This window comes from Barbus barbus (assembly GCF_936440315.1).
Source record: "Barbus barbus genome assembly, chromosome: 35".
NCBI classification, from domain to species: domain Eukaryota; kingdom Metazoa; phylum Chordata; class Actinopteri; order Cypriniformes; family Cyprinidae; genus Barbus; species Barbus barbus.
Window position 1 is genome coordinate 23,005,333 of NC_136763.1, and position 25,227 is coordinate 23,030,559.

The 25,227-nt window shown below is 38.8% G+C and overlaps 1 protein-coding gene across 3 annotated transcripts in view; it reads left to right on the plus strand.

Annotated features, from left to right (window-relative positions):
• LOC306854701 (copine-5) overlaps positions 1–25,227 on the plus strand; it is a 188,124-nt gene that overhangs the window by 138,252 nt on the left and 24,645 nt on the right. For 2 of the 3 annotated variants that reach the window (XM_079392909.1, XM_079392911.1), the window contains exons 9-13: positions 224–328; positions 14,337–14,378; positions 14,472–14,547; positions 21,594–21,647; positions 23,819–23,880. In XM_079392909.1, coding sequence (XP_079249035.1) covers positions 224–328; positions 14,337–14,378; positions 14,472–14,547; positions 21,594–21,647; positions 23,819–23,880 — 339 coding nt within the window. Of the gene's footprint in view, positions 1–223; positions 329–1,623; positions 3,150–14,336; positions 14,379–14,471; positions 14,548–21,593; positions 21,648–23,818; positions 23,881–25,227 lie in introns of those variants that run through there. The other variant, XM_079392910.1, reaches the window with a different exon arrangement.

Sequence of the window (25,227 nt, forward strand, 5' to 3'; positions counted from 1 at the left end):
TTTTGGAAACCATTTTATTTACATGACATATGTCATTTCCATAGTCTAAAAAAACACCCCAAAAAACAATGTGATATGTATAACTGATGCTATATGATTTATCAGCTTTGACCACCATGAGATAAACACAGCAGGTGGCTGATGTCAGTCATGTTCAAGTTTCCTCAGAAGGTATGCAGTGCCTTCACATCTTTGTGTTTCTGTTTGTTATCTCAACATGAAGGTTTACGATCTGCCATAAGACTGAGGTGGTGAAGAACACCCTCAACCCTGTTTGGCAGCCGTTCGCTATTCCAGTCAGAGCTCTCTGTAATGGAGACTATGACAGGTAAGACACGCAGACCAGCACAGGCTTTCTATCTATCTATATGTCTATCTGTCTGTCTGTCTGTCTATTTTTTTTCAAAGATAAGTGTTGTTGGTTACCAAAGAGAAAGCAGAAGAAGAGCTTGTGATGAAATATGAGACATGTGTCAATGTAGGCTCATTGGAAAAAAAAATGCCTCTACCTACATATCTATACTGTACCATTCATCAGTTTTTAGCTGAATTAAATGTTACAGTAAAACACTAACACATATGAACTATTACCATAGTACATAATTTATAAAGTAAAGCATTTTGATGTTTGCATCACATAACCAGCTTCATATGTGTGGATTTTCTGTTGTAGTAAACTTGCTCGGTTGCTCACCTGGTACAGCATTTTTTTTTTTTTGCAGTTACATATATATATACATATATATATATATATATATATATATATATATATATATATATATATATATATATATATATATATATATAATAACGCCTTAACACAAATTCATTTTAATGGCACTAATTTTATTAACGCACGATTAATGCAGCGCGCATTTTCTGTTTGACCTGTGGCCTAGCCCGTAGTTGGAGAAATGGAGATGCACAGAGTTGCCAACTTTGCAGACCCCTTTAGCGACTTTTCTTTTCCAAAAAGCACCTAGTGACAAATCTTTAGGGTTTTCCCAAACCTTATTTACTTTCTAAGACTCGTCACAAGGTCTTGCTTTCCCAGCGCTCGCACACACCTCTTTCTCTCTCTGTGCATCTGCTTTGTTCAGTGAGTGGCGGAGAGGAGCAGCACTTTCAGTTGAAACATATATTATTAGCTCGATTATCAGGATTTTTGTGCAGATTAACATCTTGGAATGGAAAGCTGGTTATGTAGTCTTAATGGGTCACGTTTCAGCAGTGGCGTAACTTTGCTTTGAAAAGTGGTGGGGACACCGCACAACTCGTTTTGCTATTTGTTTATTTAATAACCGAATTTACTTGGGGACTGAGTTCAGAGTTGGAAATGCACTTAATTTTCACTTTGATGTACACCTGCATCACATTCACAAATATGTCTATAAACATCCAAATAAGCAAAACGTAACATTCACAATGTGAATGTTACGTTTTGCTTATCACAACACATCCAGGGTAGCTAATATCAATCAAAATACGCAAGATAAATATGGTGAACTTACCATTTCATGGTCAGCTCAGCTGCAGCGTATTCATTAATTGCACAATTGTGTGTGTGTGTGTATTACGATTCATTCTACTTTGAATTACTTGCATATGTTCTCTTAATACCAGCCGGACAACTTGCTGAAAGCAGATGTGATCGATGCACGCGCTGAACATGGAAGAATCAACATTACGTCAAGAGTCACCACAAGCCCAAATGTTTCCTCATCCAATCAAATAATTTAACCAATCCTGAACTACGCAAAACCTTGTGTAAAACATGAATGAGAGTTAATTTGTGTTTAAAATGGTTAAACTACCTTTATTAATTAAATAATTAAATAAATGAAATTGTTTTAACAAATCTTTTTTAATGACGTTTTTATAAAAGCTCTATTTTTTCCTCCCCCACCCCACATGTAAAGGCTAGTTAACGGTAAATGTTGCTACCTATAGCATAAATGTTAAAACATCAACAAAATGTCCAAAAGAAAGTGTGGAAGTGATATAAGAAGCTTTTTAGTGAAGCAGCCACGCACAGTAAGTTACTTTGCTTAACACAAAAACATATTATATTTAACTTACGTGAATATAGACATACTGTCGCTAATCATGTTTTCTGGCGGCCACTGGAGCGTGCTGTGATTTAATACAAAACTGAATTAAAGGACTATGAACTAAAGTCATAACATAGAATTGTCCTGTTGCCTAAAAGTGCTTTAACTATTATTCAGCCTTCAATGATGGACAAATGCCAATATTGCTTATGATTGCAAATGTAAACATTTAGATCCTGGGTTGAACTAGTAATTTTTTCCCCAGAATCAGACAAATGTGCCTACTGACAAAGAACAAGAACAGGGAGCAGAAAATGTAGAGGTAAGAGTAAGACTAAAATACATTAACATTGTAGACTACAAATAAATTTTAAAAGAGGTACAGGATCTGTAGACTAATTATAGGGAAAGGAAACTACATATCCCATGACGCATATCGCGTATCTCGCGATAGTTTCACAACGAGACTTAATATTCATCTTTGAGGACGTTGAAAAGCTTCTGACCGGCGGAAAAAATTGTTAAATCAATGTATTAGATTATGAAGAGTGACGATTTGTAGATGGTGCTTTTCCTTTAATACATACCTTACACAATCTATTTTTCAGTTACTTTTTAAAAATGGTGGGGACAATATCGAGCCTGGTAAAAAGTGGTGGGGACATGTCCCACCCGTCCCACCCGTAAATTACGCCTATGCGTTTCAGTCACTATTTCATATCCATTCTGTTGTTTGACAACAGAAACAGTAAAATATATAAATGAAAATATTTTTATTGAGAATTTAGCCGCATCCAAATACAGTATGTGGGCACAGAGAGGTAAACAAATGTAATAATAAATAATAATTGTACATTTTGCATGTTCAGAAGAAGTGAGCTGCCCTGTCCTGCGAAAATGTAAACAGGCTTGTATAAGTAAATTGCTCGGTGCAAATAAAGAGAAGTAATGGGAACCTGGAATTTCTTTTTTCATGTTTCTAATAGACATGAACAAGTTCTTTGAAAAACATCTATGACCTCTATGAAACATGTCTAGTCTTCATGCTCTCTGTTGACTATAGTTTCAGTAATAATAAACATACATTTGCATAACGTTTCCATATTTGTCCATGCACATGTTGATTAGAGTATTAAAAAAATTGAAAAGTATTAATTAAAGCTACATTTAGAACAGATAAAAATGTGTGATTAAGTTGTGATTAATGACAAGTTAACTCATGACAATCATGCAATTAATCACGATTAAATATTTTAATCAATTGACAGCCCTTATATATATATATTTATATATATATATATATATATATATATACACACACACACACACACACACACACGTATACATACATATATACACACACACACACACACATGTATACATACATGTAACTACAAAAAAAAAACATTACATTATATGGGTATTTTGGTGTTTCTTAAACTATTGCAAAGGCATACACGTGTATACACACACACACACACACACACACACACATATATATATATATATATATATATATATATATATATATATATATATAGATGATAAGCCAATAATGTTACTGTGTTTTAGTTAATGAGTTTTAGTTATCAATAACATTATTGGCTTATCTTCTTGTTTATTTGGTATGTTATGCCCTTGCATGCTTTTTATTTATTCGTTCATTTATTTTTAATGGCATGAAAAGTGTTGCATGTTTGACATACAGGACCATATAAGTGTGATATGAAGAATAGGCCAACCAATATTTGCCTTTTAAAAGCTTGTTCAGGAGTGTTTGCATACAAAGGTGACTGAACATCAGATATGTATAATATAACTAAAATATGTAGTGTTTTAAATAAGATCATAATAACTGCTTTTACAAATCTGTTTTAGAAATGCCAGCAGATCGTCTCCATGGTTACCACAGAGGAACTGTTGAAGTTGACCCTTGCTTCCATGTATTTGCTTGAGAATGCTATAAGCATTATACGTTTATTATACATCAGTTCAAAAAGAGAGATATTGTAGAGATAACATAAGATTTGGTGTGACGTGCCTGAGTAGCTACAGTAGTACATGCTCTGCCCACTCCTCACACATTTGACACAGCAAGGGTCACCACCCTGTCCCAACCATTCAGCTTGGGGAACCAAAACTGGATGTCAAAAAATTACGTTCTTGCCTGTATGTGCTCTAGCTGCTTTCCAGGGTTAATCTTTCATGACAGGCATCATGCTGCAGTACGGTGCTGAAATTTGCCACATGCCACGCCAAATCAAGAAGCGAGGCATTTTGACGAAATGGTCGGTGGTAAAAACTAAAGCCAATGTTTTGGTTGTGAATGGGCTACTTTTGAGTAGGAATTAGGATGGTTTTGTTACACAGACCTGGCAACCCTGGATGCTAACAAGTGGTTATATCTAGTATGACCATACTTGCCTTTTTTCCTGGATATGTCCTGGCCAGCATTTCTAAATTGCATAAAATATCCAAGGGTTGGCTTTGTATTCCTGTTTTCATACTTTACTTGCTGAAGGTAATGATTGAAAAGTAGTTTGACCAATAACATGCAGACATTGTACATAAATGACCAATCGTGACGTGTAAGAAGGTGGGATCTACAGAGAATGGACAAAGTGAGGCAAATATGCATACATATTTGGTGTCTTCAACTTTAAACGGCGCTGTGCAGACTGAACGGTTTATGACATCAAAGTACAGTTAAAGCGATTGAAAAGCATAAGGAGCCGTCTGTGTAAAAATAGGGACTGCATTACCCATGAAGCATGGCAGAGTGGGGAAATGACGTGGGAGGATAAACAGGAAGTAATAAAAAAAAGTTTGTTCACCATGTGAGAGAGACATGACTGTGTACTGCGTGTTTATTGAGAAATCATACAGAGATTATTATACATGGTGTCAGAAGTGAACCTTAAGAATGGGTTATACACATAACTGCGTACAGACAAGCAAACGAAAGATGGCTGTTGCAGCAGTATATATAGCACATACAGAGCCATTTGACTTCTCCAATTCGGCGGACTATCCAAGATGGATCAGACGTTCGAGTTCTTTCGTCTAGCACAGGCATCCTCAAATCTGGCCCACTCCTGCAGAGTTTAGCTCTAACCCTAATCAAACACACCTGAGCATGCTAATCAGAGTCTTCAAGATCATTAGAAAATCACAGGTAGGTGAGTTTGATCAGGGTTGGACCTAAACTCTGCAGCAGATTGGCCCTCCAGGGAAAGATTTGAGGAACCCTGGTCTAGCATCTGGATTGAGCACAAAGCCTGAGGAATATCACATCAACTCCTTGTTATATGCCATGGGAGATGAAGCAGATGATGTCTTTACGTTATTACCGCTGGATGAGTCAGAGAGAAAAAAATATGACTGTGTGGCAGAAGCTTTCAGACAGCACTGTCTGGAAACACAACGTCATATTCGAACGAGCTCAGTTTAATCGTCAATGCCAAAATGACTGCGAAAGTGTAGAGACTTTTATAACAGTGGTACACAAACTAGCAGAACATTGCAATTTTGGAACATTAAAAGAGGAACTAATACGGGACCGTATAGTTGTGGGAATTAGAGACAGGAGACTGTCAGAACGCTTGCAGCTGGATCCAGAGCTAACAATAGCCAAAGCTACTCAAACAGTGTGCCAGAATGATACAGTCAAGAAACAACAAGCGGTGTTACATGGATCAGAATGAAAGGAAACGCACAGCTTGAACATGGATGCGATAAGAGATAAAGCATTAAGGAACAACACAGCTCAGTTTAGGAGACCAAACAATTCAGACAGATACCATGACAGTAAAACAAAAATCAATGCAAAAAGACTGCGGAAGATGTGGAACAGGATGGAAACATTCTTGGAGAGAGTGTCTGGCGAAAGATGCAAAATGCAGAAAATGTAAAAAATTAGGACATTTTGCAGTTGTATGTCGGACATATAAATTGGACTCTGTTTCGCAACAGGACAGAGAATACCCTAAGGAGTATGAGGAGTATGCTTTTCTGGGGAAACTGTCAACAGGGACTGTTACAGAATGAACTGTCACTGTGAATGGCACTCCTGTTAAATTTAAACTCGACACAGGAGCAGCCGTGTCCGCAATTCCAGAGAGCATCTTCAATGCAAACAAGTTTGGTGCGTTGAAAACCCCCCCAAAAGTACTGTACGGTCCAGGGCACAATATTCTGGAAGTGAAAGGCTGTTTCCAGTGTATATTGAGTGCAAAAGGACACAGCAGTATTCAAGACATTTATGTTGTAAATAAAGTCACAAAATCTCTTCTTGGTCTCCCATTTATTGAGGCTTTGAATCTTGTTCACAGGATTGAAACAGTCACACAACAAGACACCAACTACATTACAGCATTTCCATCAGTGTTCAGCGGTCTAGGATTGCTGAAAGATCCATACCACATCGAGCTGCAAACGAGCAGCAGTGACACCATATGCGTTGTCAACACCCCGCAGAGTCCTTATACCTCTCAGAACAAAAGTGAAAGAGGAACTTGACAGAATGTAGTCTATAGGAGCAATTTCAAAGGTGAGCAGTCCCACAGAATGGTGCGCTGGAATGGTAGTAGTTCCCAAACCAAATGGAAAAATCCGTATATGTGTGGACTTGAGGAATCTAAACAAATGGGTCAAGTCTGTTGATCAGTCTTTAGCTATGCTGTAAGATGCTGCAGTTTTCACAAAACTAGATGCAAGGTAAGGCTTCTGGCAGATTCCCCTCACCCAAGAGTCAAGACCGCTCACCACATTCATTACTCCATTTGGGAGATACTTTTTCAATAGACTTCCATTTAGAATTGTATCAGCATCGGAACATTTTCAAAGGCGAATGTCTCAACTGCTGGAGGACTTTAGGCCGAGACAAACTTGAACACGACCAGCGTTTGAACAAGGTCTTGACGAAACTTCAAACAGTGGGACTCGTGCAGAATGAAAAATGTGAGTTTTTCAAAGGCCGAAATGCTTTTCGTCGGACACAAAATCACAGCAAATGGGTTAGAGGCAGACCCAAGCAAAGTCAGTGCTATACTCAACATGCTGGAACCAAAGTGCGTGGCAGATGTACGCAGAGTCCTCGGAATGGCGAATTATCGAATTATCAGCTTGCTTCAGTCACCGCCCCACTGAAGGAACTGCTTAAACAGAAAAATGAATGGCTCTGGGATGAGCCACAAAGACACGCATTTAACAGATTGCGACAGGAATTGAGTTCAACAAAAGTGCTGGCTGCATATTCACCTGAAAAAGAGACAAAAGTTGGTATAGATGCGTCCTCCTACGGCATAGGTGCCGTTTTGTCACAGAAACAAAAAGACGACGCATGGAAACCAGTGACCTACAAATCCAGGAGTCTAACAGACACGGAGAAGCTCTATGTGCAAATTGAAAAGGAACCACTAGCAGTGACATGGGCGTGTGAGAGACTAGTTTCATAGCTACAAGGACTGCACCTCTCGATTCTCACTGACTATAAACCACTCATACCACTGCTGGGAAGCAGAGGTCTGGACAATCTCCTACCTAGGATGCTCAGATTTCGCTTTCGATTGCTGCGATTCAGTTTTGACATCCAGCATGTTCCAGGGGAAGAACCTAATCACAGCAGACACACTCTCACGGGCACCAGTGGTGGTTGGTCCATCACAAGCAGACTTACAGCTGGAAAGAGATGTTAAGGTCTTCGTCGATGCAGTCATGTTGTCTTTCCCAGTAACTGACAGCAGACTGGAACAGATAAGCAAGCTAAAGTAGAGGATGCCACCTGCAAAAATGTAAAAGAACACTGTTTAGCTGGATGGCCAGAAAAACACACATTAAGCAAAGAGCTGATGCCATATTGGCAGGTAAGAGCAGAACTGACTGTACCTAGTGACCTCCTTTGAAAAGGGGACAGACTTGTCATTCCAGAGACATTGCAAAAAGACATTCTGACAAAAATACATGAGGGACACCAAGGAATAACGAAGTGCCATGCCAAAGCACAACACTCCGTCTGTTGGCCATGTATTTCATCACACATTCGTCAGATGGTGGAACAGTGCCAAACTTGCAGACACCACAAAAAAGTCCACTGCGAACCATTCTTACCTACTCCTCTTCCAGCAGGTCCGTGGCAGAAAGTAGGGATGGATCTGTTCGAATGGAAAAAGAAAACCTACCTTCTCATTGTGGACTATTTTTCCAGATACATGGAGGTCGCACATCTGCGGAGGTCACAGTCAAAGCAGCCAAAGGGGTTTTTGCTCGTCATGGCATTCCGAAGGAGCTCATCTCCAATAACGGACCACAGTTTGTATCACATACTTTCCATCAGTTCGCACAAGCATACAATTTCAAACACACCACGAGCAGCCCTCATTATCCCCAAGCAAACGGAGAGGCTGAATGAGCTGTACGCACAATTAAAGGATTGTGGACCAAAGAAACAGACTACAACAAAGCCTTGCTCACGTACCGAGCAACACCTTTGGAACATGAGTTTTCCCCTTCTCAACTGTTTATGGGCAGATGCATCTGCAACACTCTACCACAAATACAAAGAAAACTAGATCCAGAGTGGCCAGACTTTCATGAATTCCGGGAAAAACAGGAGGAAGCAAGAAAACGTGAGGCGGGGTACTACAATCGTCTTCATAGATCACATTCCTTGCCTCCACTGCAGAAAGATCAAAAAGTGTGGCTTGCCATAGACAGGATCTATGGAGCTGTTTGCAAACCTGCTCAGACCCCAAGATCGTACATTATAGAAACTGATAGAGGGATGTTGCAGAGGAACAGAAAACATTTTCGTCCCATTGGAGGTGTTTCTAGAGCGGGCAGGGTTTACAAATGAATTTTATAGATCAATTGAGTCTGTGTTCTAAAGCAAATCTTGGACAGAAAAAAAAAAAAGAAAATGTTATAAAAAGGTGTTCAAAAAGAAAATGGTATAACAATGTGTTTAAATTTTTTATATATGTTGGTAAGGGAAAGAAATTGCATTGCTTAGCTAAAAGAGGGAGGTGTAACAATAGGGACTGCATGGCAGAGTGGGGGAAATGATGTGAGAGGATACACAGGAAGTAATAAAAAAGTTTGTTCACCATGTGAGAGAGACATGACTGTGTACTGCGTGTTTATTGAGAAATCATACAGAGATTATTATACAGTCTGGTCTCTATAGCTCTTGTGGTACTTTGATGTCAAACACCAATTTGTCTGTGCAGCACAAAGAAAGCCAAAACCTTGATATTTTAGGCAATATAGAAATACGGACCATGATGTGTCCGTCAAAAAGGGTATGTATGGTCACCCCAAGTTATATCGGACTACGCAAGTTGACCATATAAACTCATCTACTCACTAGTCAACTTTCACTACCTTGTTGTTAATAACCATGCTCTTGCAAACTATTTTAACTAAAACATTCAGAGAGTACTTTTTTAATAAAGACTGAAAGTGTTGTTGAAAGTTTAGGGGCCTTGGAGTCATGTGACTGTGGTCTAGCTTGTTTATATAGCCATTAACCCTTGTGTTAATTTGTGAAGATTAACATGATAACATGTGTAAGAGTCATAAACTTTAATTGGCTGCAGAGCTCATTTTCAGCAATAACCCTAAAGCCAATTATGTTGGGTTTTTGAAGATATTTCAAAGAATACTTCTAAGGTTTTTGTCCATACATAGAAGTGTTGTATATACATAGATTCACTGGGAGTGAGTGAATGATGGCAGCACTTTTTTTGTGTGTGAACTATGCCTTTTAAGATTCAAGATTCAAGATTCAAGATTTTGTATTCGTCACATACACAATTATACAGAGTATAACCAGCTGTGAAATGTAAGTCAGGTCCGCTCCAAGGACAGTGCAATTATAAAGTATACAAATATTAAGAAAAAGAAAAGTAGAAAAAATAAAAGAATAAAATAAAATAAAAGATAAAAAATATAAATATAAATTTGCAGGTCAGTATGTTGTTGACTTATAGTAATATAAGAGGAATGTGCAAAAGAATGTGCAAAAAAGTTGTACAGGGTATTTAAATAGCAGCAATATGAGGTAGAAAAAATTATGAATAGCTTATTGATATAGTGATATTTACATGGAGTCAAGTGATGTTATGTAAATATCACTATATCAATAAGCTATTCATAATTTTTCTATACCTCATATTGCTGCTATTTAAATATAGCAATCTTTTAAAAAAGATTTGTTTAATTTATAAATATAAAAACGCTTTCAGCACATCTCTTTCTGTATCCAGCTGTCTTCTCTGGCTCATCATACTGCAGAGCCCTGGTACTCCACCTATCAGGCACGGTCATATCTTTGACAGGCCATACACATCATGAAAGAGTGTTAGCAGTGGGAAAATAAACCAGGACAGTGAATATATATGGAACATAAATTACATGATGTTGCAGTGCCACCACAGGCGGTTGTCTCCTGGGGAACTGTACCGATCTGTGTGAAGGAAGTTCCCAAAGAGGACGACGTCAATGCATCACCCCTGCCATTTATGTAGACGGTAACAAATTATAGCTCCAGAGCCCATTAAAATAGATGTCAGTGTGCATCCATTCTATTCTAAGCTTCAAAAGAGTATAGATACTAAACATCCCCCACACGTCTCCATGGTTTTATTCTGATCTCAATTAATTTGAGACGGTAATGAAATGAATCACAGACGTTCTACTTTAGACTAAGAATAAACCTTGGGGAGGATATATGTCTTGTTTTATCTATGAAAACCTTAGGCTAAGTTTTTCGAAATTTCCAGAGAAATCTAATTTTCACTAGAAAATGACTAATGTCAAACTGAATTTGAAAATGCATCTCAAAATATATGAATGTTTTATCAAGAGACTACCACAGTTTTGCAATAAACACTGGTGTTGACATCCGATGTGGCTTTCCAATCCCACACAACGCGTTTTTCACACGACGCCTGAAGCGATGAGAAGCTCGGATCGGCGTTTTGGTTTGAGGTCAGTGCAAGGGAATTGAATTGTACCTTCAGCCTTCAATGTCTTCTGCACAGCTCCTTCCCCGCCTCCCATCCTCGCTGTTTGGGCTCAGAGTGCAATCTATTTTCTTCTCTTCTGTTGTGAGGCTTGATAGACAGCTGCCTAGCGAGCCGTCTTGGCGGCTGCCCTCTCTTACTGTCAGGGAACATGACGCCCAGGTGACAGATGCTTAGAGAGGTGCTGACTCACTACTTTGAAGATAACGAACGTCAAAGGATGCTACCGCCTACAATTCCATGGAGGGAGCGTGTTTTTGCTGCTTCCTCGACTACAGGAGATCCTCTGATATATAGCGTTTGCTTTGCCTTACTGGTGAGGTGTGCAAAACTTTTGCATACAAGTCAAATGGCAATGTTGAGGTGAAAAGTTTTTCAGATAGAGTTTCTCTTTGTCAGTATAGCGGTTACCCTCTTAAAGGGATGGTTCCCTAGTTGGAGGTTCTCAAAAATTAAAATTCTGTTATCATTCTCATGTCATTCCAAACCTGCATGTGAAACACAAAATACATTTTAAATAATGTTTTGTCTATATACGTTCACCAAAAAAAAGTACAAAAACTGGCGCAGTAGCTTTTCAAAACGTACAAATATATGCAATTTAGGTACTAATATGCACCTTTAAGGTAACAATATATATATATATATATATATGGTAAATAAGGTACAAAGGTGCAGTGTTGGGGTAACACATTACAAGCAATGTGAGTCAGTAATCAGATTACATTTTATGTAACTAGTAAAGTAACTAAAATTACTTTTAAATTTACAAGAAAACATCTTAATTACTTTTTCAAATAAGTAAAGCAAGTTACTTTGTTTTCCCATTTATTCACAAACAACTCCTGTGCCTGTGTTGAGAGAAATTGGGAGAAAGTGAGGTGAAGAGGCAGAGGAACTTACGTCTGGATGAGGCTTATTAATCTCACTTTTGGTGTAAAAGTGTAAAAATATTTTATTTCTTTCTTTATGCATTACTTTTAAAAGTAATTTCCCTGCAACTTCACTGAAAACGTACCACCCCAGTGACAGCTTTTGTACCTTTTCTTCCTGAGAGTGTACATTGAAAGTCAATGGGGTCCATAGCACCATTGAACTCTGTGTTAAACAAAAGAAAAAAAAAAAGTCTTGCAGGTTTGGAACAACATGAAATATATTAACTGCTCACGGCATGCTTTTTCGAGTTTACGGATATCGAGGGACATATTAGCCCACTCATTTGTTTATCCTAAAGTAAACATCAAGACAACTCAGCAGAACTGAGCTAGCCACCCCATGACATTAATTTGTGCTTTTATTCCAGAAACACTGTGCCCTCTGGGCATTGACTCAGTGTAATCATAAGAATTATTTACTTTGTCCATAAACGACTGTAATGATTGCTGTGGGAGTTCTGGACTGTTTGCAGACAGGAAGTAAACAGGAACAGATTATTATTATTTTTTTTGCCGGTCAATAGAATTTTCTTCAATGCCTCTCAGTCGTGCTAATGAGCAAGCTTTAAGAGACTCTCATTAATATGGGCAGTAGCTAGCTTTATTTTTTCAGAAAATCTTGTTGATGTAAGCCGTTGAGCGAACACCTGCCACAGGATGCATTCACCAACCTGCACTCGTTTTGTTTAATTGTGACTGATGGCTCAATTTAGGCCTTAGCAGCAAGAGACCAATCAAAGCGTGGTGAAAGAAGTTCAGTCTTGCACAGGATTCGAAATTGATTAGTTGTGGAATCCCCCTAAATCAGCACAACACAATCTTCACTATTTTCCTGGAACAGACTGATTTTGTCACTTTTATCCATGGTACATAAAAGTTTTAAACACGTTACAATGACCCACTTTAACTTTTAATCACCTTTCTGTTAATAAACATTAATATTAATTCATATTAAATGTGCTAAGGTGACATATAGTTACATCTTTTACATCAGAATGTGATATTTATTCCAACTTTTTTTGATCTTAAATGATCCTTTCTCATCTCTAGATATTACAAATCTGTGAATTTATATTGTGCTAGATTTGGGTTTTTAATGTTAATTTGTTTGATTTAAATTAATACAATTTTATTTACATGATTGTTATTTGATAAAATGATCAACTATTCTAACCATTTTAGAAGACAAATTACATATGATTTGATGTTTTTACTTTACTTTCTTTACTTTTAGTCATTTAGCAGACACTTTTATCCAAAGCAACTTACAAAAAGTAACTAAAACTGAACGTTAACACTCTGTAAATACTCTATACACACCCATTTAAGAAAATACAGAAATTAAATAAAATTGACAAATGCATACAACAACATTTCAGTAGTAAACATATAAAGAAAAAAAAAAGAAAAAAATAAAAATAAAAAGCGATACTAATATCCTTTGCCGGTGTCGTCGCACGGTAGAGTCGATGGTCTTTACACTTTGGTCTTCACACTAAGAGGGCTTCACACGAGGGCTGCCGTGACCGCTGCCACGGTATAATACCCTTTTTTATACCTATCTAACAAATCACTGTTAGAATTCAGCTGAACCCACTTTCCTATTAATCACTAAAAATGGCCAAGCAAGTGCACACACTGACAAGATACGCGATACAGTATGAGACCAAACACGATTTCAGCAACTCTCAACATGCTTTTCTTTATTGATTTTTTTTTTTAGCTATAACATTGACAAATGTATCCATTTATTTATTTTCCATATGTCGGGTGATGCACCATCACCCTGTATGCATGCTAAACTCATCTCTGTTACAATTTATATGTAAATTTTATGTAAATTAAGCTCATTAAACAGTAAATAAGAAACCCACCACTATTTTCCTGATACAATTAATGTTGCACTATTCCTGCATGAAAATCAAGTGGTAAACTGAGTTGTATTTGAAAAAAAATGAAAAGCATATTCTTGTATTATTGCGTGTGTTTACGTTTTCCTTTAATCGTGGCTGCAGTAATTTATTAAGTAATGGAGAAGAGCATTATAACTGGGCAAATACACAGTGAAGTCGATGCACTTTAAGCATTTTAATAAAGCTGATTCAGGTCGCTGGTGGAGGTAGGCTAAAAATGTACAGGAATGATGATGTTCAAATTCAGTTCAGCTTTCAGTGTTTGGCAATGTTGGCACCTTTGCCTAATTTTCATCATTCCTTTAGTAAATCAGGTGCTAAAACAATGTAGACATTGCATGCACATTTCCAGTGAATTCCCCCCTCAGAGTGTATTGATTTGTCAAACATGCCTGGGCCTTTTCTGTTTTCCAGAACAATCAAAGTGGAAGTATATGACTGGGATCGTGATGGCAGGTAAGATGACGACTGGCTTTTGATGTGATAACAAAGGAAGAGTTGAAGTGATATTTCGCTGTAGTGAATCTGTGAATTTTCGTATGTTTTTAGCCATGATTTCATCGGTGAATTCACCACCAGTTACAGAGAGTTAGCCCGAGGTCAGAGCCAGTTCAACATATATGAGGTGAGATGTCGACCACACAGAATATATTATCTTCAGAGGCCATTTTTTTCCAGAAACAAGCACATGAGACCCTTTGTGAATTTAGTATTTTTTCATGTCATTACATTGTTTAGAGCATAAGAAATTTAATTTTTTTTAAATTATATTTTATTCTATGTCCTCTGTAGAGGACACTAGGACTCAGTTTTACTAAAAATAAAATGGCATGAATAGACATCAAAAAGGTAAAAACAATAACCAGGTTTCCATCCAAGGATTTTTTTGCGAAAAAATATTTAGCGCTTTAAAATATTTACGATATAGCTGATGGAAATGCCAATTATCGATTAAATTTCTCCTGTGTCAAAAAAATATTTTTCCGTTTAACTTTAGGGGGAAGTCGTGGCCTAATGGTTAGAGAGTCGGACTCATAATCCAAAGGTTGCGGGTTCGAGTCTCGGCCCGGCGGGGATTGTAGGTGGGGGGAGTGAATGTCCAGCGCTCTCTCCACCCTCAATACCACGACTGAGGTGCCCTTGAGCAAGGCACCGAACCCCCAACTGCTCCCCGGGCGCTGCAGCATAAAATGACTGCCCACTGCTCCGGGTGTGTGTTCACGGTGTGTGTGTGTGTGTTCACTGCTGTGTGTGTGCACGTTGGATGGGTTAAATGCAGAGCACGAATTCCGAGTATGGGTCACCATACTTGGCTGAATGTCACTTCACACTTTAGTGCATAAATTCCATATCGATACTGGAAATGTCGCAAAAATTTGTTTGGAAACAATTTTTGTCGAGAAAAGGGGCTTTAACGCAAATAAATGTGGTGTCACATGACAGAATTAGCCTATAGGCAGCGTCCGTGTTCATGATTGTCAGTCCTTGTCTTGTGTTTCCCCTCCTCTCGTGTCCCTATTTGGCCATCCTCGTTCCTTTAATTAATAGTTAATGTGTCCCCAGCCCTGCATGTGATTGCCCCACACCTGTTTCTGTTCTTCCTTGCCAATTTCCCTGTGTTTATAAGCCCTGTGTTTCCTAGCCCCTGTGTCCGGTCTAACGTCATTGATGTTCGTCTCTCCCCAAGCTCCTCGTCTCATAGTGTGTGTGATCAATAAAAAGGATTATTGGTACTCCTACGTCTCCTCGCTCCTTGTGTCCCGAGAGGGAACGTGACAATGATGTTGCTCACGTTAAAGCACCGTTTCCCTTATTCCTTATTATTCAAAACTATTCAATATATGTATTTCATTTCTGTGCATTCACAATAAAAAACAAAACGTACTTTTGTGAAATAAAGGAAAACTGCCACTTTCTCAAGAGTGCATCACAAAAATGAACCGAAATTCTGCATATAGGCTGCTAATTGTTGCAGTTTTTTTCTTTCGTTTTGTTAATTCATTAATTATTTAGAAAAATATATTTTGCATATGGGCCTGTTTCTTTTATATAATAGCAGGTGCGTGAATCCTCACCTTCATGTTGTTTATGTTGTTGTTCATGTTGTATGTGTGTGTATAAAATGAATCCCTGGAAAACAAATTTAGGTGTTTGTAATGGGTCAAGCCACCTATCAATTTAAATTTAATTTAATTGTAATTTAACATAATCTTGTCGGTTAACGGTTAATACATCTTAACGACCGTCGGTTAGGAGAAATAAAATAACCGGAATGAACAATCCATATTTCCTATAAACGTTAATCAGAAAAATGATAATAATACAATTGCAACTGTTTATGATCATTGCTTGATTATCAACAGAGGCCTATCTATCTAGTCTATAACAAAGTACAAAAAAAAAAACACATGACACTAAATAAAAATTATTTTATGTAGGCCTATACAATTTAATATAGGCTTTTTTTGTTTGTTTCAAATGAATGAAGAACAGCTAGCCTAGCCTATAATTTACGCAAAAGGATAAATTATGTATGGAAACACCAAATCTTATGCGGCAATTCGTTTTTTAGGGATGACATCATGACGCACACCATTTTATCGGTAAAAGGCCAGTTGGATGGAAACAGGCTGTAGACAGCAAATACGTAGACAACAAATACGCATATCTCTTTGTTAATAACAAAACAGCGCAAAATCTGGATGGAAACTTGATTAATGGGATTTTATTTTTTAAATCACCAATCAATTTTTTTTACTAAACTTTGTTTAAGGATGATTCTCAACAATGTTATAAAATATATAACAAAATTATTTGCTATAGTATTTTGTTTTATGCAATATGTGTGTAAAATTTTCCATAAATGGGTTTTCTCATTAAACACAGTGTGTCTATACACTGTATCTTATTTGCATATTAATGTCTTGCTGTTGGGACAGCATGTTGAAAAAAATAATCTTATATAATATATAATATATTATATTATATAATATATAATATAATAATGTGTAATAATCGACCCCTTGGTGTGGCCGCCAAAGCAGACAAAGAGTTGTTCCGTCTGCCTAAGGGGCGCGGAACGCTCGATGTACATTCTCAATGCCCTGACCGGGCAGAGAAGGTTGAACTCTCGTCCTCCCCAGAAGAGGGGAGCGCAGAGAGCGTAATAACCTGGGCCTTTATCCTAAACGGAGTGTAGAGCGCCTTAGGGACAAAAAGCCGTGTTTTGGTTTTAGGACGACCTTAGAGTCGTTAGGCCCAAACTCAAGACAGGCAGGGTTTACAGAGAGAGCCTGCAAGTCACCTATGCTAGCGCTAGTAGCAGAGTGGTCTTGAGCGACAGTGTTTTTAAGCTTGCAGATTGTAGTGGCTCAAAAGGAGGGCCCTTAAGGGCTCTCAGGACCGTGGGCAGGTTCCATGCAGGGACTTTGAGGGGTCGCGGCGGATGGAGCCTCCTAGATCCCCTCAGGAAACGGACAAGCAGGTTGTTCCGGCCCACCGACTGTCCGGCTATAGGAGCGTGAGAAGCTGCTATAGCTGCCACGTAGACTCTGAGCGTGGAAGGGGCGCGCCCCTTATCCAACAGCTCTTGTAGATATGACAATATCACTGATATGTCACATGTTGTCGGGTCCTCACCGCGGGCTCGACACCAGGTGGAGAAAACCGTCAACTTAGAGGCGTCTCGTGGACGGGCCTCTAGCCTGTTCAGTGGTATTCAGGACATTCTCGGGGAGATCTATTGAGTCCCATCGAGTGCCCATAGATGCAGGTCCCACAGCTCGGGCTGGGGGTGCCAGATCGTTCTGTTCGCCTGAGAGAGGAGGTCTCGCCTCAGGGGAATGGGCCACGGAGCTGCTATTAGCAGCTGAGATAACTCCGGGATCCAAAGCTGGTTCTTCCAGAGTGGGGCCACTAGAAACACTTTGTGCTTGCATTCCCTGATTCGCCTGATTCGTCCAGAAACCCAGCTCGTCAACGGCCTTAGAGATGATGCGGAAGAGCTCGGCACCATCCCTGGATTTGCTTCGCTGGGTTCGGCAGACGAGAAGGGGGCGGGGTCAATGGTAGAGCCCGATATATCCTCCTGCGCTATTAGAGACATGCTGTCATCTACATAGATCGTCCTCAACAGTACCGAACGAGATCACGTCACTCGCACCAAGAAGAGGACGAAGAGGGGGAATCCTCTCTGCATAGCGGGGGCAAGACACGCGGGGTCTGAGCCGGCGTGAGCTCGCTTCGCCGCTGAGCGCTTAAGCCTTTTACCCCGTCGTTTTTTCCCCACAGGTCACTGGGAGGAAGAAAACGGGAGGGCGCGAGGGGCGGAGTCGCTCTCTGAAAAGAAAGCGATCTGAGCGCGCAGAGTCATGAGACTCATGTTCATGCAATATGAACATTCCATCTCGCTCAGAGCGGTTTCTGCGTGGGATTTACCCAAGCAGGAAACACATTCTGAGCGGGCATCGTGCAGAGAAAGTCTGCACGAGACGCATTGACTGCGCGGCAACAACGCCGCGATTGCTCTTTTAGAAGAAATTTGCTCTTCTTGAAGGCTCGCCGGATGGCAGCAGGGGACGAGCTGGCGTCTGCTTTGATCGCTGAAGCGGCTCGACGAAGCGGGCTGGATCAGCGAAGAGCAGGAAAAAAGGCAGCCTTCCAATCCGCAGCAAGGCGTTTCAACGGCGAGCGTCTGGAGTCCTGTATCAGCGAAGAAGTCATCGCTGAAGGAGAATTGATCTGTTTTCCTATGGCGAAGCGCCCGCTTATATAGCCAGATGACCCCGCCCCTTTTGGCGGGCTCTGGCAGGCTTTGCCGCCATAGGCTCGTGCAGTGCCGCTGACGAGCCATTGGTTCGTTTTTTATTACTGCACGAACCAATGGCCGTGCAGTCACACTGCGTGATTGAAAAAGTCTTCAGTCCTCGGAGAAAAAGGAGTTTTCCCCATAGCGTCTAGTGACGCATCGACAGGGAACTCCATAGCTGAGTCTCAGGAGGATATAAATCATTATATGTGAACAATGGCTTATATATCAAAAACTATGTTAATAATTGTGATTTAAAGCGCCCCTATTATGGGAAAGGTTAAATTAAATGAAATGTTCATATTTTGGTTTTGGGAGTCCTCAACTACAGATTGACATGCACGCAAAGTCAAAAAATACTTTCATAGTCTCATAATATGCATTTATTTTTACCTTAGCAACTCAACGACTCCCAAACGATTAGCTCAACGATTAATTTTTCGAAACCCCTCCTTTGCGTGATGCTAATCTGCGGTGATTGGTCCGATTGGTCTCATTTTAATTTCTTCATGCCTGTAATGCCTGATAAAGCAACATTTGAGAGCACAGTGCTGCTTTGCATACAGCGTTACCAGGGAAACCACTATTTTTACCGCTCCAAAAGCGGCACCTAGTGGCAAAGAATGAATTTGCATTTTCATTCAGACCAACGCAAAACAAGTGGGTGGGCAATATGCTAATGTTTCATGTTGACATCAACATGAAACGGTTTGGGATTCGTTTTTAAAAATGACTAATTTCAATGATTCAGAGTCAACTCTTTCTTTTGAGAGACAATAAATTTATACACGGTGCACTTTCAGATTTAAAACTTTGCAGGATGTTTTCATTTACTTAGAGCTGTGTTACACACTGCATGAAAGGTAATGTTCAAAAATCCATAACAGGGCCACTTTAATAATAATGATTTCTAAATAAATCATTAGAAAGCAGACTTTTCATATTTATTCAGTGCATACAATTCAAAATGTATTACTAGATAAAAATCACTCAAAATGATGTAGCAAGTCAAATATTCCAAGCCATACGGATGCTTTTAATTTTTCAGCTGACACATAAATCATCCATGAAAAATAATATTCTTTTTATGGATATTTCACACTCCTTCTCCAGCCACCCCCATCCACATTTAGTGTCGCAGGTATCTAAAACTCTCCTCTTTGTTTTTCTCTGGTAATTGCTTGGACGGTACAGTCATCAAAGCCCTTGGGAAGCATGCAAATGGGGATTACTATAAGAGCGTTCCCGGGATTCTGAATTATTGCAGTGATTTACCATCTCCTCTCCAAAGGATGGTGTCTAATACTGCAAGCATCCCCAGCACTCCTACCTTCTAATGTGTTGATGCCAACACACCACCAACACATTATAAAATCTCTCATGGCAGATGAAGCAGTGATTCAGGTGGCCTGTGAAAATGTTGTTGGGAGCTGTGCATTCAGAGCTGATAAAACATTCATAGTATCTCTTTGGGAGGTAGCGAGGCTTAAACAAAAGCGTCAAGTTGGTTTATTGTCCTTGGAATGAATTCTGGTGTTTTATTTAGGGTACAGATATTACTGAACATAAGAGGTTGTTTTCCCTAGAGCAATTGTAGGAAATGATGTAATTACAGTGTAATAAAGCAGTTATTACAGTGTAATATAATGTTTTATTACAGCACATGACCTTTTTTATGCATCAAAGAGTCTTTAGATTTACATCTTATAAATTTCCACTCTGTAATCTCACCTCTCAGGTTTTTGTGAACCTGAAGGGTTGATGGGTCATGAGTCTACAGCGAACATGTTCAAAAAGTATTTTCATGTCCAGCTCCTGGCATCCATCTGAGCACAAAGAGTCTATTTGAGCTATTGATTACTTTGTGTTTGGAGATGAATGGAGGATGACCAGGGGTTGCCAGTCCTTTCTTCTGTACTTCACCCCTTACAGCTAAGAGGTCACCTGGATGGTTTTACTTTTATTTGTGTGCTTTTCAGCATCATTATCCATCTTATTCTTTCTCACTCTGCCTCTTTCTCCTTTTCATTCCTTCTTCTAGAGACAATAATCTAGACCAAATCTCTTCAGATCCAATTTGTCAAAATGGATCCCCTTAATTCCTTCATGCTTCTTATCAAAATATATGTGGGATGTAATATATAATATATAATGTAATATATAGTTAAGAAACAACACTATTACTGTTGCTTACACTTCAGTGCAAAATTGAGAACTAATGCTACCAACAAGTGTTATATAACTACCAATTTGTATTATATATCATATTATATTATAGATAACTCTTCATCTTTTTTATTTAGTTACACTATTTATTCTTAAAGGAATAGTTCACCCCAAATTAATCATTAGTCATAGTTTACTCATGTTGTTCAGAACCTGTAACTTTCTTTATTCTGTAAAACACAAACAAATATATATCTGTTTTATCAATATAGTGTCAATTTAGTGAGGTCCAAAGCAACATCAACACTGACATTTTCCCCCAAAATATCCTAAATGACAGAAAATGATATAATTGTGTGGTGAACTGTACTTACTGCACGTTTTTAGGTTGGTGCTGTCTGATCTAAAATATATCAAAATATCCAAATGCCACTGATATTTTCTTTAAAAAATGTGATACATTTTAGGGCTGAGAAGTGGAGAATTCAATGCGAAATCACATTTAACTCAGAGTAAGACATTAATTCTCAGCGTTTCCCACATCTTCCGCAGGTGGTGGCATTTTGCAAGGAAATATAATTTATTTGTTTTTGAGGCACCATCTTGTGAGAGGAAAGGCAGTTTGTTATCTGTTTAATGAATCTGAATCCCACTTCTGGCTTATTTTGATTTCTGATTTGCTCTCCAATGGCTCTTAGGTGGTGAATCCAAAGAAGAAGATGAAGAAGAAGAAATATGTAAATTCTGGCACGGTGAGTGGTGGCTCAGAGATTAATTTGTGAAACTAATTTCACCACTGTGAGCGTGTAAGCGCATGTGCATCAGAGCATACGCTCAAACACGCATGTACAGGTACATCTGAAAAAATTTGAATATCGTGAAAAAGGTCAATATTTTTTGTCACTCATTTCGGAAAGTGAAACCCATATATGATATAGATTCATTACACATAGACTGAAATATGTCAAGCCTTTATTTCTTGAAATTTTGATGTTTACAGATAATGAAAACCCAAAATTCAGTGTCTCAGAAAATTAAATATTACATAAGATCAATAAAAAAGGATATTTTAAACAGAAATGTCAGGCTTCTGAAAAGTATGGTAATTTCTATGCACTCAATACTTGGTTGGGCCTCCTTTTGCATGAATTACTGCATCAATGCGGCGTGGCATGGAGGCAATCAGCCTGTGGCACTGCTCAGGTGTAATGGAAGCCCAGGTTGCTTTGATAGCGGCCTTCAGGTCATCTGCATTGTTGGGTCTGGTGTCTCTCAGCTTCCTCTTGACAATACCCCATAGATTCTCTATGGGGTTCAGGTCAGGCGAGTTTGCTGGCCAATCAAGCACAGTAACGCCACGGTCATTGAACCAGCTTTTGGTACCTTTGGCAGTGTGGACAGGTGCCAAGTCCTGCTGGAAAATGAAATCAGCATCTCCATAAAGCTTGTCAGCAGAAGGAAGCATGAAGTGCTCTAAAATTGGCAGAGTTGACTGTGGACTTCAGAAAACACAGTGGACCAACACAAGCAGATGACATGGTAGCCCAAATCATCACTGACTGTGGAAACTTCACACTGGACTTCAAGCAACATGGATTCTGTGCCTCTCCACTCTTCCTCCAGACTCCAGACCTTGATTTCCAAATGAAATGCAAAATTTACTTTCATCTGAAAAGAGGACTTTAGACCACTGAGCAACAGTCCAGTTCTTTTTCTCCAGTCAAGTCAAGTCACCTTTATTTATATAGCGCTTTTAACAATGTAAATTGTGTCAAAGCAACTGCACAATATCAAAAAAGGAAAATAGTGTGTCAATAATGTAAAATGAAAAGATCAAAAAAAGATTTTCAGTTAAAGGCATTTCATTATTGAATTCAGTGATGTCATCATCCAGCTCAGTTCAGTTTAAATAGTGTCTTTGCAATGAGGTCGACGATATCGCTTGACACAGCCCAGGTAAGACGCTTCTGACGTTGTCTCTGGTTCAGAAGTGGCTTGGTAGCCCTTTTCCTGAAGACATCTGAGCGTGGTGACTCTTGATGCACTGACTCCAGCTTCAGTCCACTCCTTGTGAAGTTCTCCCAAGTGTTTGCATCAGCTTTGCTTGACAGTATTCTCAAGCTTGCGGTCATCCCTGTTGCTGGTGCACCTTTTCGTACCCATATTCTTCCTTCCAGTCAACTTTGCATTTAATATGCTTTGATACAGCACTCTGTAAACAACCACACCTTTCAGTAATGACCCTCTGTGATTTATCCTCTTTGTGGAGGGTGTCAATGTTCATCTTCTGGATCATTGCCAAGTCAGCAGTCTTCACCATTATTGTGGTTTCAAAGAACAAGAGATACCTGGAATTTATATTGTAGGGACGGTCATTAATTGAAACTCAAATGTAAATATTCTAATATTTTGAGATACTGATTTTTGACTTTCATGAGCTGTAAGCTCTAATCATCAAAATTAAAACAAAAAACGTTTGAAATATTTTACGTTACATTTAATGAATCTAAAATATATGAAAGTTTCACTTTTTGAAATAAGTTGAACTTTTAAAAATGAACTTTTTCACGATATTCTAATTTTTTGAGATATGTATGTTTTTCTTACACAGACAATGCCTTTAATTACAGCCGTTTCCTATGTTCAATTATGTGATGGGAAAGGGAACGACATGCACAGTAGCTTTCAAATGTCTTCCTGCATTAATGAGTATTCCTTTTACACCCGAGCTAATTACACTATATTACGAGTGCATCGCTTCCCAGAGTGTCCGACACTTCACCCACATCATTCACTGCCTCATCTGAAACAAGTTATATTAGGACAATTTCTAACATGACTGAATCGCATCATGTGGCATCATATTTTCTCTTGTTGTTTTGTTGTAGATTCAGTTGTCTCTTTTGATCTGTTTTTGATGCAGGTGACACTGCTGTCATTCTCAGTGGAATCAGAGTCGACTTTCCTCGATTACATCAAAGGAGGGTGAGTAGAGAGACAAACGCTTTTGCACAGGTGCTGTGAAGCACACATATTACTGTGCATTGATGCTCTGACAATAGAAGGATGGGTCACAATTTATATTCTATTATAGGATATAGCATTTTGAATTGCATACAATTTCGTCAGCAGAACAGTACGAGCGTACGTACTTTGTACAGGTAGGTTGCACATGCGCACTGAAGTTATTTGGCAGTAATCAGCCTTTCCTCATGCATTTCCTCATGAATATTTTGTTGATCCTAGAACAAACGTAGTCCTCACTTTGCCCCAACCTATTGTAAACCATTTACTACCTTTCAAATCAGAGTGAATTTCAACTCATGTCAGGCTCATTTCTGCAAAATAATATAATGTTGCTTTTTCCACGTTTTGTGACACTTTCCAGATGAATTGTCCAGTGAATAGCACTAAAAGTTTAAGTTTTGTGAATGTCCAGATGAATGTGAACCTGGAAATGTTTTACATCAATGGCTGTTGTAATTTGGAAATGAAATGTGCCACTGAAATTTGTGAAAAGGAATAAAAGTTGTTGGTATTTTACTGCCACGAGTGTTCATTCTACAGATGTCTCGAGCCGATCTCAAGGATCAAAATCACATCCGATATTTTTTTTTAATGATCGGTATCGGCTCTCCTTAGCCTGATCCTTATTTTGTGTCAGCTGTCATGCCGGTGACATGCAGTAGGTGGCAGTATTCGCCTTCAAGTAGATTTGCCAACCGCCATTAAAAGGAAAAGAAGACGCTCGCGTTCAATTGCCATTAAAACCAAAAGAAGAAAAAATGTGCGTGTGATGTGCAAGAACCAGTGAGATCTGTTCTAGTGCGTAACGAACGTTTGAGCTTCTGAGTTCAATGTATTTTATGCGCAGTTTTGTAACAATCACTCATTGATTTTATTTACTTTTATCTGCCGTCAGAGTATCTGAGAGATATCACGTATCATCTGAGACGTATTATAGCCATAATGCATTGCTGTGCATCTTGCTTCGGATTTGACTGACAGACTGGTGTTCTGACACCGCAAGCTTCATGATTTCTAACCTTATCTCCACTTTTTTATGTTGCAGTTCTTCTGCTTATTGTATATACTGTATAAAATACAAGAAGTTTACATGGGTAGTCTCATGTTCGATTAATGTCTTTATACAGTGTGTGCAGATATATACATACAGAGAGTGTGTCTTATAGATGTATATACACACATATTACTTTTACTTTCTGCACAACTCTGTATATTGGATTGATTTGAATAACTTTAATATAATTGAATTGTGCATCAAACACAAGGAATATACAAGTAACGGGTTGGGACTCAGTATTGGCAAAT